General features: G+C 50.3%; 1 protein-coding gene across 1 annotated transcript in view; it reads right to left on the bottom strand.

Annotated features, from left to right (window-relative positions):
- Ih (hyperpolarization activated cyclic nucleotide gated potassium channel Ih) overlaps positions 1-8933 on the bottom strand; it is a 632623-nt gene extending 623690 nt beyond the window's left edge. The window contains exon 1 of the mRNA XM_070085523.1: positions 8445-8933. Coding sequence (XP_069941624.1) covers positions 8445-8479 — 35 coding nt within the window. The 5' untranslated portion in view covers positions 8480-8933. The remainder of the gene's footprint in view (positions 1-8444) is intronic.
- Between the last annotated feature and the right edge of the window lie 1950 nt (positions 8934-10883).

Genomic DNA, 10883 nt, shown 5'->3' with positions numbered 1-10883 from the left:
GTACAGTGTCTGCACTCTGAAGGTGGGGTGTGGATGTTATGGTACTGGAGGTGGGAAGTACAGTGTCTGCACTCTGAAGGAGGGGTGTAGATGTTATGGTACTGGAGGTGGGAAGTACAGTGCCTGCACTCTGAAGGAGGGGTGTAGATGTTATGGTACTGGAGGTGGGAAGTACAGTGCCTGCACTCTGAAGAAGGGGTGTGGATGCTATGGTACTGGAGGTGGGAAGTACAGTGTCTGCACTCTGAAGGAGGGGTGTAGATGTTATGGTACTGGAGGTGGGAAGTACAGTGCCTGCACTCTGAAGAAGGGGTGTGGATGCTATGGTACTGGAGGTGGGAAGTACAGTAACTGCACTCTGAAGGAGGGGTGTAGATGTTATGGTAATGGAGGTGGGAAGTACAGTGTCTGCACTCTGAAGGAGGGGTGTGGATGTTATGGTACTGGAGGTGGGAAGTACAGTGACTGCACTCTGAAGGAGGGGTGTGGATGTTATGGTACTGGAGGTGGGAAGTACAGTGTCTGCACTCTGAAGGAGGGGTGTAGATGTTATGGTACTGGAGGTGGGAAGTACAGTAACTGCACTCTGAAAGAGGGGTGTAGATGTTATGGTAATGGAGGTGGGAAGTACAGTGTCTGCACTCTGAAGGAGGGGTGTAGATGTTATGGTAATGGAGGTGGGAAGTACAGTAACTGCACTCTGAAGGAGGGGTGTAGATGTTATGGTACTGGAGGTGGGAAGTACAGTGTCTGCACTCTGAAGGAGGGGTGTGGATGTTATGGTACTGGAGGTGGGAAGTACAGTGTCTGCACTCTGAAGGAGGGGTGTGGATGTTATTGTACTGGAGGTGGGAAGTGCTGCACTCTGAAGGAGGGGTGTGGATGTTATGGTACTGGAGGTGGGAAGTACAGTGTCTGCACTCTGAAGGAGGGGTGTGGATGTTATGGTACTGGAGGTGGGAAGTACAGTGTCTGCACTCTGAAGGAGGGGTGTGGATGTTATGGTACTGGAGGTGGGAAGTACAGTGTCTGCACTCTGAAGGAGGGGTGTGGATGTTATGGTACTGGAGGTGGGAAGTACAGTGCCTGCACTCTGAAGGAGGGGTGTGGATGCTATGGTACTGGAGGTGAGAAGTACAGTGCCTGCACTCTGAAGAAGGGGTGTGGATGCTATGGTACTGGAGGTGGGAAGTACAGTAACTGCACTCTGAAGGAGGGGTGTAGATGTTATGGTACTGGAGGTGGGAAGTGCAGTGTCTGCACTCTGAAGGAGGGGTGTGGATGTTATGGTACTGGAGGTGGGAAGTACAGTGTCTGCACTCTGAAGGAGGGGTGTGGATGTTATGGTACTGGAGGTGGGAAGTACAGTGTCTGCACTCTGAAGGAGGGGTGTAGATGTTATGGTACTGGAGGTGGGAAGTACAGTGCTTGCACTCTGAAGGAGGGGTGTGGATGCTATGGTACTGGAGGTGGGAAGTACAGTGTCTGCACTCTGAAGGAGGGGTGTGGATGTTATGGTACTGGAGGTGGGAAGTACAGTGTCTGCACTCTGAAGGAGGGGTGTATATGTTATGGTACTGGAGGTGGGAAGTACAGTGCCTGCACTCTGAAGGAGGGGTGTAGATGTTATGGTACTGGAGGTGGGAAGTACAGTGCCTGCACTCTGAAGGAGGGGTGTAGATGTTATGGTACTGGAGGTGGGAAGTACAGTGTCTGCACTCTGAAGGAGAGGTGTGGATATTATGGTACTGGAGGTGGGAAGTACAGTGCCTGCACTCTGAAGGAGGTGTGTGGATGTTATGGTACTGGAGGTGGGAAGTACAGTGTCTGCACTCTGAAGGAGGGGTGTGGATGTTATGGTACTGGAGGTGGGAAGTACAGTGCCTGCACTCTGAAGGAGGGGTGTGGATGCTATGGTACTGGAGGTGGGAAGTACAGTGTCTGCACTCTGAAGGAGGGGTGTGGATGTTATGGTACTGGAGGTGGGAAGTACAGTGTCTGCACTCTGAAGGAGGGGTGTAGATGTTATGGTACTGGAGGTGGGAAGTACAGTGTCTGCACTCTGAAGGAGGGGTGTAGATGTTATGGTACTGGAGGTGGGAAGTACAGTGTCTGCACTCTGAAGGAGGGGTGTGGATGTTATGGTACTGGAGGTGGGAAGTACAGTGTCTGCACTCTGAAGGAGGGGTGTGGATGTTATGGTACTGGAGGTGGGAAGTACAGTGTCTGCACTCTGAAGGAGGGGTGTGGATGTTATGGTACTGGAGGTGGGAAGTACAGTGTCTGCACTCTGAAGGAGGGGTGTGGATGTTATGGTACTGGAGGTGGGAAGTACAGTGTCTGCACTCTGAAGGAGGGGTGTGGATGTTATGGTACTGGAGGTGGGAAGTACAGTGTCTGCACTCTGAAGGAGGGGTGTAGATGTTATGGTACTGGAGGTGGGAAGTACAGTGCCTGCACTCTGAAGGAGGGGTGTGGATGTTATGGTACTGGAGGTGGGAAGTACAGTGTCTGCACTCTGAAGGAGGGGTGTGGATGTTATGGTACTGGAGGTGGGAAGTGCAGTGTCTGCACTCTGAAGGAGGGGTGTGGATGTTATGGTACTGGAGGTGGGAAGTACAGTGTCTGCACTCGGAAGGAGGGGTGTGGATGTTATAGTACTGGAGGTGGGAAGTACAGTGTCTGCACTCTGAAGGAGGGGTGTAGATGTTATGGTACTGGAGGTGGGAAGTACAGTGTCTGCACTCTGAAGGAGGGGTGTGGATGTTATGGTACTGGAGGTGGGAAGTACAGTGTCTGCACTCTGAAGGAGGGGTGTAGATGTTATGGTACTGGAGGTGGGAAGTACAGTGCTTGCACTCTGAAGGAGGGGTGTGGATGTTATGGTACTGGAGGTGGGAAGTACAGTGTCTGCACTCTGAAGGAGGGGTGTGGATGTCATGGTACTGGAGGTGGGAAGTACAGTGTCTGCACTCTGAAGGAGGGGTGTGGATGTTATGGTACTGGAGGTGGGAAGTACAGTGTCTGCACTCTGAAGAAGGGGTGTAGATGTTATGGTACTGGAGGTGGGAAGTACAGTGTCTGCACTCTGAAGGAGGGGTGTGGATGTTATGGTACTGGAGGTGGGAAGTACAGTGTCTGCACTCTGAAGGAGGGGTTTGGATGTTATGGTACTGGAGGTGGGAAGTACAGTGTCTGCACTCTGAAGGAGGGGTGTGGATGTTATGGTACTGGAGGTGGGAAGTACAGTGTCTGCACTCTGAAGGAGGGGTGTGGATGTTATGGTACTGGAGGTGGGAAGTACAGTGTCTGCACTCTGAAGGAGAGGTGTGGATGTTATGGTACTGGAGGTGGGAAGTACAGTGTCTGCACTCTGAAGGAGGGGTGTGGATGTTATGGTACTGGAGGTGGGAAGTACAGTGTCTGCACTCTGAAGGAGGGGTGTGGATGTTATGGTACTGGAGGTGGGAAGTACAGTGTCTGCACTCTGAAGGAGGGGTGTGGATGTAATGGTACTGGAGGTGGGAAGTACAGTGTCTGCACTCTGAAGGAGGGGTGTGGATGTTTTGGTACTGGAGGTGGGAAGTACAGTGTCTGCACTCTGAAGGAGGGGTGTGGATGTTATGTTACTGGAGGTGGGAAGTACAGTAACTGCACTCTGAAGGAGGGGTGTGGATGTTATGTTACTGGAGGTGGGAAGTACAGTAACTGCACTCTGAAGGAGGGGTGTGGATGTTATGGTACTGGAGGTGGGAAGTACAGTGCCTGCACTCTGAAGACAGGTGAACATGCTAAAGTTCTGAAGGCCCAACTGAACTGTGATATCCGAATGCTTCTGAAAGATCGCGAACGAATGAATGACAGTGAATGCATTTTCTCTTTTTATCCTGTATCACTGTCCTACGGTGGGAGACGACCTAGTGTGTTACAGGTTACGAGACGATAAGTTGAAACATAAGTCTTGTCTGATGGCATCACAACACCTGAAAGTGTCTCTACCATAAAGGTACGACCCCTGCCCATGATTGTCGTTTTCACCTAGTTTACGTAACGCCATGAGCTGCCAATGGTATCTTCTGCCTTGCCTCAGAGAATTTCCCCTCCTATCATTGGTGTCTTGCAATAGTGCATAGCTCCTGACGACGCAAGAGAGTGCGAAAGATCTAGAGCTAAAAATTTCCATCCCTATGTGAGTTCTTCATTGTTAGGATCGCCTATTCGTGACTGTATTGGATATATATATATATATATATATATATATATATATATATATATATATATATATATATATATATATATATATATATATATATATATATATATATATATATATATATATATATATATATATATATATATATATATATATATATATATATATATATATATAATGAGCCTTGCTTTAAGACGTACAAAAGGTGGTTAAGGGTGTGTTTGATGGGGTTGTTTACAAGTCTGGGTTGCTGGTTGGCTTACGACTCTTACCTCAATATTCCGAAGCTGTTATTGTCGATGTCGTAGCTTCCAGTTCACTGACCGCAGCCGCCGCAGCCGCCGCAGCTGTCGAAGCCGCCGCAGCTTCAAAGGTTATTAGGAGAGCTCGGCTTCATTGTTTTGTATTGGAAATTGCATTTAAAGGGACGGGCAGCGTCGTTTTAAACGCATTTAAAGACCTTCTTTCTTGTGTGTGACCAGAGTTTTGCTGGATGTGGTGCGCAAGACTATTTATTTTTGAAGACGAAGGAGGAAGAGAAGAAGAAAGAGAAGAAAGAAGAGAAGAAGAAAGAAGAGAAGAAGAAAGAAGAGAAGAAGGAAGAGAAAAACAAGAGAAAAGAGAAGAGGTGTATGCCTCAGTATACAAACACACTGACACGTGTAAATACACTCAGACACACAAATTACCACGCCCAAGTATTCCCACGTGGGCGTAGGAATTTGTGGGCGTGAGAATACTTGGGCGTGGGAAAATGTGGGCGTAGGAGGACGCAGGCGTGAAGGATGCGGGCGTGGTGAGCGAGAGAAGACGCAGGCGTTGATATGATGGGCGAGGGCGGACGCAGGCGTGGGCGCAGAAAGAGCGTATGGGCGTCTGAGTCAAAGTGTGGGGGGGACGACATATTGGAGTGAAAGTAAGAGTGTGGGCGTGGCGGAAGGCAAGTGGGCGTGGGAGAGGAAATGTGGGTTTGGGGAATCACGTGTGGGCGAAGAGAAAGACGTGGTAGAGGGCGTGTGGGCGTGAGGGAAGGCGTGGGAAAAGACGTGTGGGCGTGTGAGTGAGTGGGTGAGGGCGTGTAGGGGTAGGGGAGAGCGTGTGGGACTGAGGAAGGGCGTGGGGAGGACGCAAGGAGAGCGTATGGGAGGAGGGGAGGGCGTGTTGGCGTTGGGGAGAGCATGGTTGAAAGTGTGTAGGCGTGGGGTGGACGTGGGGAGGGCATGTAGGGGTAGGAAAGGGCGTGTGGGGGTAGAGGAGGGCGTGTGAGCGTGGGAGAGGGCGTGTGGGCACGGGATAAGACCATCAATCACATTATTGAGTAATGAACCATGAAAAGCCTGAATCTCATGAGATGATAGTGCCTCGTTAGTGCTTCGTTAGTGCCTCGTTAGTGCCTCGTTAGTGCCTCGTTAGTGCCTCGTTAGTGCTTCGTTAGTGCCTCGTTAGTGCCTCGTTAGTGCCTCGTTAGTGCTTCGTTAGTGCCTCGTTAGTGCCTCGTTAGTGCCTCGTTAGTGCTTCGTTAGTGCCTCGTTAGTGCTTCGTTAGTGCCTCGTTAGTGCCTCGTTAGTGCTTCGTTAGTGCCTCGTTAGTGCCTCGTTAGTGCCTCGTTAGTGCTTCGTTAGTGCCTCGTTAGTGCCTCGTTAGTGCTTCGTTAGTGCTTCGTTAGTGCCTCTTTAGTGCCTCGTTAGTGCTTCGTTAGTGCCTCGTTAGTGCTTCGTTAGTGCCTCGTTAGTGCTTCGTTAGTGCCTCGTTAGTGCCTCGTTAGTGCTTCGTTAATGTTTGTTAGTGCCTCGTTAGAGTTTGTTAGTGCCTCGTTAGTGCCTCGTTAGTGTTTGTTAGTGCCTCGTTAGTGCCTCATTAGTGTCTCGTTAGTGCCTTGTTAGTGTTTCGTTAGTGTTTGTTAGTGCCTCGTTAGTACATCTTTAGTGTTAGTACCTCGTTAGTGCCTCGTTAGCGTCTCGTTAGTGACTCGTTAGTGTTTGGTAGTGCCTCGTTAGTGCCTCGTTAGTGCTTCGTTAGTGCCTCGTTAGTGTTTGTTAATGCCTCGTTAGCGCCTCGCTAGTGCTTCGTTAGTGCCTCGCTAGTGCTTCGTTAGCGCCTCGCTAGTGCTTTGTTAGTGCCTCATTAGTGCCTCGTTAGTACCTCGTTAGTGCTTCGTTAGTGCTTATTAGCATCTCGTTAGTGCCTCGTTGCTTAGTTAGTGTTTGTTAGTGCCTCGTTAGCACCTCGTTAGTGCTTCGTTAGCGCCTCGTTAGTGCTTTTTTAGTGCCTCGTTAGTGCCTAGTTAGTGCTTCGTTAGCGTTTGTGTCTCGTTAGTGCCTCGTTAGTGCCTCGTTAATGCCTCATTAGTGCCTCGCTAGTGTTTGTTAGTGAATCGTTAGTGCTTCGTTAGTGCCTCGTTAGTTCTTGTTATCGCCTAGTTAGTGCTGCATTACTGCCTCGTTAGTGCCTCGTTAGTACTTCGTTACTGCCTCGTTAGTGCCTCGTTAGTGCTTCATTAGCGCCTCGCTAGCACCTCGTTAGTGCTTGTTAATAAATTGTTAGTGTTTGTTAGAATCTCATTAGTGTTATTGCCTCGTTAGTGCTTCGTTAGTGTTAGTGTTTGTTAGTATTTCGTTAGTGCTTCGTTAGGGTTTGTTAATGAATCGTTAGTGTTTGCTAGTGATTCGTTAGTGCTTGTTAGTGCAACGTTAGTGATTATTATCGCCTCGTTGGTGATTCGTTATTGCCTCTTTAGTTTTTGTTAGTGCTTTGTTAGTATTTGTTAGTGTCTCGTTAGTGTTTGTTATTACCTCGTTAAAGCTTGTTAGTGATTCATTAGTGTTTGTTAGTGCCGCGTTAGTGTTCATTAGTGCCTCGTTATTATTTGTTGGTGCCTCGTTAGTGCTTATTAGTACCTCGTTAGTGCTCGTTAGTGCCTCTTTAGTGCTTGTTAGTTCCTCGGTAGTGTTTGTTAGCGCCTCGTTAGTTCCTCGTTAGTGTTCGTTAGTGCCTCGTTAATGTTTTGTAAGTGTTTGTTGGTCCCTCGTTGGTGCCGTCTTAGTACCTCGTTAGTACTTTGTTAGTGACTCATTAGTATTTCGTTAGTGTATATTAAACTGCCTCGTTAGTGAAGGCATTAACGCTTTTCGTGACGGACTTTTACACAACAGTACCAGGTGTTAACAACGGCGTTTAATGCTAACAACAGGTACCTGTTGTTAGCATTAACAGGTGCCTGTTGTTAGACCAACCAGATTCTGGCGTTAATACCAGCACCAAAATTTAAACCGGATGTTTAGAGCTAACGCAATCTTTTCCTTACATCAACTAAAGCAGCGGCACCTGCGTTATTTGATGTAACGCAGCAGCACCTGCGTTACTTGATGCAACGCAGCGGCACCTGACTTACTTGATGTAACGCAGCGCCACCTGCGTTACTTGATGCAACGCAGCGGCACCTGCGTTAGCTGATGTAACGCAGCGGCACCTGCGTTAGCTGATGTAACGCAGGTGCTGCTGCGGAAGGAAGTTACTAGTGCCACTGAGGAAGTCACCAGTGCCACTGAGAAAGTCACCAGTGCCACTGAGGAAGTCACCAGTGCCACTGAGGAAGTCACCAGCGCCACTGAGGAAGTCTCTAGTGCCACTGAGGAAGTCACCAGTGCCACTGAGGAAATCACCAGTGCCACTGAGGAAATCACCAGTGCCATTGAGAATGGTAGTATGGTGGAGGTTGAGGTAACTGCGGTGGCTCGAGGTAAAGGAGGTCACAGCCTGTAGGTGGTGGTCACAGGTGGTCACGGGCTGGAGATAACAAGCTAGAAGTCACGTCCTGGATGTCATGTCTTGGAGGTCAGGTACTGGAGATCACGTCCTTGAGATCAGGTACTGGAGGTCAGGTACCGGAGGTCATGTCCTGGAGGTCAATTACTGGAGGTCACGTAACAGAGGTCACGTTCTGAAGGTCACGGACTGGAGGTCACGTCCCAGAGGTCACGTCCTGGAGGTCACGTCCTAAAGGTCACGTCCTGGAAATCACGTATTGGATGTTAGTCCTGGAGGCCAGGTACTGGAGGTCACATCCTGGAAGTCATGTCCTGGAAGTTACGCCCTGGAGGCCAGTCCTTGAGGTCGGTCCTGGAGGTCGGTCTCGGAGGTCGGTCCTGGAGGTCGGTCCTGGAGGTCACGTTCTGGTGGTCAGTCCTGGAGGTCAGTCCTGGAGGTCACGTCCTGAAGACTAAAGACTTACCTGCTAATTCTACGATGTAAACTTCTGAGAGACATTGTGAGACGGGAGGTGCTAGTGCTTGCTGTAGCTGCTGCTGTAGCTGCTGCTGTAGCTGCTGCTGTAGCTGCTGCTGTAGCTGCTGCTGCTGTAGCTGCTGCTGTAGGTGCTGCTGCTGTAGCTGCTGCTGTAGATGCTGCTGCTGTAGGTGCTGCTGAGTGCTGAAGACGGGAGATAAGCGGCCGGGAGGGCCCGCTGACGGCGGCGATGCTGGGGGCAGCGGGAAGATGTAATGGTGGAAGAGAAAGTAGGAAGAAGAGACGCCTTGCCCATAGCTCGCGGGGTAGAGCTGTCAGCAGGTGGACGCATGGAGGGGTCGCTCACAGGACGCACACTGCCCCACACATAACACAATATGAGGTCACGGCAACATGGTAATGTGATAGCCGGCCTCTCACAACACCACCACGGAGGTTCACACAGAGAAGGCTGCCACTCTGCACTGAGTGCCGCGCCGGCTACACACACCCACCTCCGCCCCCGGGGCTCCTACCTGCCATCTGCCGGCCGCTGCCACCATAACACACACCCCTGCCCCCCTCCCTCCTATCCAGGACACTGATGGCAGGTCCTCACTTCCATCATCCTCTCACAATTACTTCCTTCTTCCTGCACCTCACCTCGCCTAGTTCAAGACGAGGCTTACCTCACAGCACCCTCATCTGCCCCTCAACGATTACCTCACAGGAGGATCTTCAGCCCCTCAGTCACTTACCTCACAGGAGGATCTTCAGCCCTTCAGTCACTTACCTCACAGGAGGATCATCAGCCCCTCAGTCACTTACCTCACAGGAGGATCATCAGCCCCTCAGTCACTTACCTCACAGGAGGATCATCAGCCCCTCAGTCACCTCACAAGAGAATCCTCAGGCCCTCAGTCACCTCACAAGAGAATCCTCAGCCCCTCAGTCACCTCACGGGAGAATCCTCAGCCCCTCAGTCACCTCACAAGAGAATCCTCAGCCCCTCAGTCACCTCACAGGAGAGTCCTCAGCCCTCCAGTCACCTCGCAGGAGAATTCTCAGCCCCTCAGTCACCTCGCAGGACAATCCTCAGCCCCTCAGTCACCTCACAGGAGAATCCTCAGCTCCTTTGCTGGATAAAATCCAAGGTTGGATTACCTCAACGACATCACCTACATCATAGCCTTTTAACGTTCATCAATCTCTGTAATTAACCTGTTCTTTTCTCTCACCAGAGACACAGATGAATCCCCAGAGTTTCCGAGGCTCCACTTCCTCAGTCTTGGAAACCCGGAGGGATCCTGGCTCCCCCAACATTCTTATTAACATTCATGGAAGAGCCAAAAATCTCTTCCCTTGTTTCCACCACAACCATGGTTGACAGAAGACGCTATCCTGGCTCAGTCTACCATCACAGTCTGCTATCCTGGCTCAGTCTACCATCACAGTGTGCTATCCTGGCTCAATCTACCATCACAGTGTGCTATCCTGGCTCAGTCTATCATCACAGTCTGTTATCCTGGCTCAGTCTACCATCACAGTCTGGTATCCTGGCTCAGTCTACCATCACAGTCTGGTATCCTGGCTCAGTCTACCATCCCAGTGTGCTATCCTGGTTCAGTCTACCATCACAGAGTGCTATCCTGGCTCAGTTTACCATCACAGAGTATTATCCTGGCTCAGTCTACCATTACTATCCTTGAAGCTATGTACTGTGTCTGCCTCCACCACTGCCTCACTCAAGCCATTCCACTTTTCAACCACTCTGAGGCTAAGGAAATACTTCCTTACATCCCTATGGTTCATTTGTGTTTTCACCTTCCGCCTGTGTCCCCTTGATCATGGTCCACCTATGCCCCCTTGATCCTGGTGCACCTGTGTCCCCTTGATCCTGGTCCACCTGTGTCCCCTTGATCCTAGTGCACCTGTGTCTCCTTGATCCTGGTCTACCTGTGTCCCCTTGATCCTGGTCCACCTGTGTCCCCTTGATCCTGGTCCACCTGTGTCCCCGTGATCCTGGTCCACCTGTGTCCCCTTGACCCTGGTCCACCTGTGTCCCCTTGACCCTGGTTCACCTGTGTCTCCTTGATCCTAGTCCACCTGTGTCCCCTTGATCTTGGTCCACCTGTGTCCCCTTAATCTTGGTCCATCTGTGTCCCCTTGATCCTGGTCCTCCTATTTCAAATATTGCTTCTATATCTGCCCTGCCAATTCTTCTTAGGATTTCGTATGTCGTAATCATGTCTTCCTTTGTCATTCTCTCCCAAAAGAGGTCGTCAGTTCTGGCATTAGTTTGATTAAATACTTTTGGATCTTCTTCGATCTTCCCGTGCTTGACCAGGTGTGGGTTCCATGCTGGGGCCGTGTACTCGATGGCTGGCCTAACATCTGTCGTATACAGAGTTCTAAAAGACTCCTTGTTCAAGTTTCCGAATGCTGT

Source organism: Cherax quadricarinatus, chromosome 16 (genome assembly GCF_038502225.1).
Source record: "Cherax quadricarinatus isolate ZL_2023a chromosome 16, ASM3850222v1, whole genome shotgun sequence".
In the NCBI taxonomy this organism is placed as follows: domain Eukaryota; kingdom Metazoa; phylum Arthropoda; class Malacostraca; order Decapoda; family Parastacidae; genus Cherax; species Cherax quadricarinatus.
Note: the sequence above shows the minus strand (reverse complement) of the source record. Positions and strands in the feature narration are given on the sequence as shown.